The sequence below is a fragment of the Arachis stenosperma genome, chromosome 5 (assembly GCF_014773155.1).
Source record: "Arachis stenosperma cultivar V10309 chromosome 5, arast.V10309.gnm1.PFL2, whole genome shotgun sequence".
NCBI classification, from domain to species: Eukaryota; Viridiplantae; Streptophyta; class Magnoliopsida; order Fabales; family Fabaceae; genus Arachis; species Arachis stenosperma.
Genome location: NC_080381.1, coordinates 51873176 through 51879457, shown reverse-complemented (window position 1 = coordinate 51879457; position 6282 = coordinate 51873176). Strand labels below are relative to the sequence as shown.

At 34.6% G+C, this 6282-nt stretch overlaps 1 protein-coding gene across 2 annotated transcripts; it reads left to right on the top strand.

Annotated features, from left to right (window-relative positions):
* The first annotated feature begins 917 nt into the window (after positions 1–917).
* Positions 918–5406, top strand: LOC130982750 (protein TPX2-like). Of its 2 annotated transcripts, none has more exons than XM_057906828.1 (18): positions 918–1280; positions 1698–1780; positions 1867–1998; positions 2096–2401; positions 2500–2613; positions 2726–2842; positions 2952–3104; positions 3200–3262; positions 3345–3425; positions 3522–3680; positions 3768–3899; positions 3982–4068; positions 4157–4276; positions 4368–4534; positions 4624–4732; positions 4809–4868; positions 4957–5051; positions 5150–5406. In XM_057906828.1, exons 1-18 carry the CDS (start codon positions 1088–1090, stop codon positions 5265–5267), a joined length of 2289 nt encoding a protein of 762 aa, XP_057762811.1. In that variant the 5' UTR covers positions 918–1087; the 3' UTR covers positions 5268–5406. The 2 variants fall into 2 exon arrangements, with proteins under 2 accessions (XP_057762811.1, XP_057762812.1); XM_057906829.1 differs by having other exon boundaries at positions 1089–1248.
* Positions 5407–6282: the final 876 nt, after the last annotated feature.

Here is a 6282-nt window from a genome sequence, read left to right as displayed (position 1 = left end):
AAATTAATTATTATTGAATTTATAATTTCTAGTATATATAAATTTTATTATCTTAATTCAATAGTAATTAATTTTTTATTTTATTATTTTACTAATTTTTTAATTTAAAAAATCTTGATTCAAAAACTAATATCTTAAAAGTACATGTAATATGTTTTTTATCATTAAAATGGACTACATATTTAAAAAAAAAAAAAAGTTAAAAATAATTTATTAGAGACTCTACCTATAAAAACACTGTTCACATGTCTTCGTGAATAAGCTGTGATCACTTTACGAGTTAACTGTGAGAAGTTAAAACTAGAGAGTATTAATAAATAAAAAAGGAATATTAACATTTCCTCCCTACCTTTTAAGTATAATACATGTATAGAAAATGAGTGAATTTTTTCACATATTCTTACAAATATATCTTTTAAATATTTTATCATTATCTTTAACTTATTTCTTACCAAACGTAGTTTAAAGAATTCATAATATGATAGCATGATACTAAAAAAAATAATAATATTACTATATTACTAGATATGTGAATCAAAAAATAAATAAATAATTGCTGTAATAATTAAAAGATGGTGGTGTCTAACTTATTAAAAAAATAAAAATTAACATTCAATTTAAAAAATTTAAAATAAATAATTTTTAAATATTTAAAATTTATTATAAAAAATAAATTAAAAAAATTGATATTAAATAATAAAACACCATGAAATTCACCAAATATAAGTTAACTAATAGAATATATTTGACACGAGATATAGCCGTTGGGACTTGGGAGGCAACCGCTGGAACGAAAGTAGAAAATCGGTTCGTTAATAACAGTTCAAAAAGTTTTTCGACCGTTAGAGAAAACTGAGCATTACAATTCTTGCAACATTACACTTACGCACTCCCTCTCCCTCCTTCAGCAACAAGCAGCAAGCAGCAAAGCAAACACACGCTCTTTCTGTTTTCCTCTCAAAATATTTAATTAAAAAATTAGATCAAACTCAAAGCAGCAATCGAACTCAACCAGAGACACCCAAACTCGGAGGAAAGAAAAACCCTCTTTCACCTCAACTTGAGGTTGTGCTCAAATAAATTGGACATGGCAACGGCGGCGGCGGAGGAAACTGGAAGTAGTAACATCGGCGGTGGCAGCGGAACCACCATTACCATGATCGATGAGACCTACGAGTTCTCAGCGCCGAGGTTCTTTGATTTCATCAATGGGGAAACCGAGGAGGACGAGCGCAGGGCTCAGCTATGGTTCGATACTGCTCTCTCCTACGCACCTTCACGTAAGTTTTGTTTCTTTAAATTGTTGCTGAGTGAAAAGTTGGGATTTTAGGTTATAGGGTTATACACATAGGATCGAAGCAGGTTAGGGTTGGTTTAAATCCATGCTGATTTCTTAGCAGTGGTTTCTCCTCTGGCTGCTATTCTGTAAATTCTTCAATTAAACCTGTCGCATGGTTCTAAGCTCTTTGATTAAGCTATAAGTTATTTGGAATGTTGGATAATTCGCTTAATAGGAAGTTCAATTCTTTTTGCACCCAACACCTTTTAGGTTAGGGTTAGTTACATACATATTGTTCTCTCTAAACAGGCTATCAGGATAAAAAGTTCAAACTATTGTTTAGTTTGTTTTCTAATTGGTGTTTATTGTATGATTATTTACGTGATTGATCTTTACTTGGTTCTTCAAATTGTTGCAGCATTCATGCCTAAAATCAAAGCTGGTAGATCTATCACTGTAGATACCTTGTGTGATTTTAATGAAGCTGACAAAATAGACACGGTACTCTTACTTCTACATTGATGATATAATTGTTGTGCTTAAAATTTGATTGAATTATCATTACTGATCATATATTGTTTTACTAGACATCCGAAAATGCTGAGAAGACTTTTCAGGAAACAATTAAACAGCCACAGAGCATCACTACTGAAATAAAGGAAGATGATGCACCTTGCAGTGAAGTCAAAGAAGAAAACAAGACAATTACTTCTCATGTGGTAATTATTGCTGCAATCTGAGGATCCCTTTTGGAAAATTTGTTCCCTGATTATTGACTTAAGTTCTCATATAACAATTATGATCAATGGATATCAGGTTCCTGCTGATACGGAAAGAAGTGAAGATGTTTGCAAAGGAGAGAGCTCATGCTTAGGGATTTCATCATCTGGAGATGGGTCTGCTGAAGTAGGAAAAGATGCTTGCACTCCCAAGCCAACACTGCAGAAAAGATTGCCAACCACCACCTCCAAGAAGCAAGAGACAGCTAGAAAGATAGGCACTAGTAAAAAACCACAGTTACAGTCATCATCCATGAAAACCAGCACTGCTGGGACTCCCCATGTGACCCAAGAGAATCAAGCTATTAAAAAGCAAAAATTGGAAGGAGGAAAGAGTAGACAGGTAAATTTTGCCGTTGTTCTTCCGCATTTTCTATTTAAAATTTTTTTTTGTCTTATCTTAATTGTATCCCTTTTTCTTTCTTCGTCAAAACTTTTCAGATTCTGAATGTCAAACATCACAATTTGCCCCATAAGTCTAAATTGGGTTTATTAACCACTGGCAATGCCAACATCCCTTCAAGTACTAGCAAGACTAACAAAGAAGACAGAAAGGTTTGTGTTGTTCATTAATTTCATATATTAATAAAAGATCCTTTTGGTTATAATTTTAGTACTTTACTGCTGGATCATTTTATATCGAACTATCTATGTCTGTATGTGATAGGTTTATGTTCGTGGAACACCAAAAACAGCACCTGCACCATTTATATCAACAGCAGAAATACTTAAAAGATTTCAGTCCAGTACAAGAGACCTGTCATTGCCCAGTGCTCTTTCTAATGTAAGATATGGATCTGTTGTTTTCTCTCCTTTTTTATCATATGGTGCATGTTAAAACTTAAAATACATTTTTGACTAATTAGTTGGGGAAATGTTGCTTCCATGACTAGACAAAACCAAAACTAACATTGACCCGACCAAAAGAACCTGAATTTGAGACAACTCAAAGGGTTCGCCCAACTAAGGTGAAGAGTAGTGCTGAACTTGAGGAAGAGTTGATGGCTAAAATGCCAAAGTTTAAGGCTCGTCCACTGAATAAGAAGGTACTTTTTCATTCTTCTCTGGGTCGTACATGAATGTTATCGTTTATGCCTAGATTTATGAAATTTATTTATTTCCTTTTTTTTATCCATTATAGATTTTGCAGACATCAAGTTTGCCTCCGATACCAAGAAGTATACCCCATCCTCCAGAGTTTAAGGTAAACCACATCAAAATATGTTTAGCAGAAATGCCTAATGTGATACAAGTACTAACAATTATTTATTTATTATTTTCTTTAGGAGTTTCATTTGGAAACAATGGCCAGGTCCCATCAGAATGTAGATTCAGCATCAGTAGCTTCAACAGAGCTGTCTCAAAAGGTAATTTAGAGCAACAGGAGTTATATGATCCCTTTTGGATATGTCGGCTTATTCACTTCGATTCATTAGGTTGTCTCTTTTCCTTCTTTGACACAGGATAATTCATGGAAGCCTCGTCATCTTACAGAACCTAAAACACCTGTACTTCAGACATCACTGAGGGGCCGTCCGCCGAAGGTGAAGAGCTCCATGGAATTAGAGCAAGAGGAGCTTGAGAAAGCCCCCAAATTCAAGGCAAGGCCGCTAAATAAGAAGGTAATGGTGCCAAGTTCGATATTACCTATGTAAGAATTTTGTCCTATCCTTCAAGAATTTTATGGTAACCAAATGATTTCTTGTCAGATTTTTGAAAGTAAAGGGAACATTGGCATATTCTGCAATGCAAAGAAGAATGTTACCGAGCCTCAAGAATTTAACTTTGCAACAAATGAGAGGATCCCACCACCTGCTGCTGTGGCAGATTTGTTTGACAAGGTACTTTAGAGTTAAATTGTATACTTTTCTCTTAGATATTTATTATCAGTTAAGAGATTCATTTGCTTTATGGGGTTTGCAGCTTTCTTTGAAGTCATCTGAATCTGCACGTAGCCATAATGCTCTTCCAAGAAACACAACTCCAAATCCATTTCATCTCCATACTGAGGTTCATTACTTCACCTTTCATGGAAGATTAGTATAGCATGGTGAATAGTCTAGTTTTGGTAATACCAACATTCTTAATCATGTTTTAGGAAAGAGGTGCTGAAAAAGAAAAGAGACTGTTGGTAGAACTTCTAACAAAACAGTGGGAGGAGGAAAGAGCGAGGGTTCCCAAGGCTAATCCATATCCTTATACCACTGACTACCCTGTGGTAAGAAGTTTCTCAATTTCAGCGCCCCATTGATGTTTACTAATTGATAGAATATATATAGTATATATAAAATTGTTGGTGTCGTTTATAGATTCCGCAGAAACCAGAACCCAAGCAATGCACAAAACCAGAACCATTCCAACTGGAGAGTCTAGTGAGACATGAGGAAGAAATGCAGAAGGAAATGGAAGAAAGACTAAGAATGGAGAGAGAAGAGGCCGAGATGAGAACATTCAAGGCACAGCCAATCTTAAAAGAGTGAGTACCAATTCAGAAGTTTATTCTTCCTGACGTGTATGAAGAAATACGATGTTCTTAATAGTCTTTGCGGATATCATTGCAAGCAGGGACCCAATCCCAGTTCCAGAGAAGGTTCGCAAACCCCTTACCCAAGTTCAACAGTTTAATTTACATGTGGAACATCGCGCTGTGGATCGAGCACAATTTGATGAAAGGGTAAAATCTCACTCTGCTTTTTTTTTTTGGTGTGTATGTTATTATTATTGGTATTAGTATAGCTTTTTTGTGGCAGATCAAGGAGAAAGAAATGATGCACAAACGATACAGAGAAGAAAGTGAAGCAGCAAGAATGGTATAATATATTTTGTGAACTTTGGTACATTGTTATAGTCATCTAGTTACATGTTTGATTGATAGTGATAAGTTTGTGAACAATGCAGATAGAGGAAGAGAAGGCTCTGAAACAGTTGAGAAGGACAATGGTTCCTCATGCTAGGCCTATTCCTAAATTTGATAATCCATTTTGTCCCCAAAAGTATATTCTTAAACTCACTCTGTTTTTTATTGAAAAACTTTTTCTTATAATAAAAAATACAACTAATACTTCGTGCATACTAAATGTTGCGTATTTAGGTCTACCAAGGACACAACAAAACCTAAGTCACCAAATTTGCGTGTATTCCATAGAAAGGAGAGGAGGAAGGTATTCAATGGAATTGTAATTTCAAGTCCTGCCTCCAACATGAGATGATGATGGCTACATCAACTTTGTATTAACATTATTGTAGTGTTCAAGATTTCTTGAATGACACACCCCCTATGTATGTTTCATAGTTGTTTTCATAGTCAAATTCCTAATTCTTTGTAAAAAAATTTCCGAGATATTAATGTTGTTCTAATGATATGAATACCTTCATAAAAATACTACGTCACACTAGTAAATTAGTCATATTTTTGTTGTTCTAATGATATTAAAACCGGTGTACTCACCAAATCTCACTTGAAAATAATAATTGCCTGAAAAATATTTTTGTTTCATGTTGTTATTATTGGTACTAGTATTAGTATATCTTCCTTCCTTTGGCAGATCAAGTAGAAAGAAATTATGTACAAACGATACAAAAAAAAAATTCTATATTTTGTGAACTTTGCTACATTGTCATAGTCATTTATTTGTTGTTACATGTTTGATGAACAGAGATAAATTTATAAACAACGCATATAGAGGAAGAGAAGGCTCTGAAACAGTTGAGAACGACGGTGCCTCATGTTAGGCCTATTTTCAAATTTGATAATCTATTTTGTCCCCCAAAAATTTTTCCTTAAATGTTGCGAGTAACCAATACTCCCTACATAATAAATGTTGCGAGTACTCCACGGAAAGGAAAGGAGTTTAGAGGCTTGCTCATTCTTGTGCTCAGGCACTAAGATCCCCACTTTGAGTTGCTCAATCTTGGTATGTGTAGGGAGAGAGAGAGAGTGAGCTCTTTAAGGTCTTTGGCTTCTATCATACTTTTGTCAGTTGGCCCCTCATTATCAGAGGGATGCTTATCTACCTTTTTTTCATTTATCACATAAATGGCCTTATATTTCTCTCTCAAATTTGGAATTGTATCACTGAAAAATGTATTAGGAGGCTCTCAGTAACTTGCTTGCTCAACTATCCTATTTGAACTTCTAAGTTCCTAATTAAAGCTCTAGTTTTCTGTATGAAGCTGTGGCCTGTGGGTGATCTTGGAGAGTTTTGCTAAGGCTATTTCTAAGGC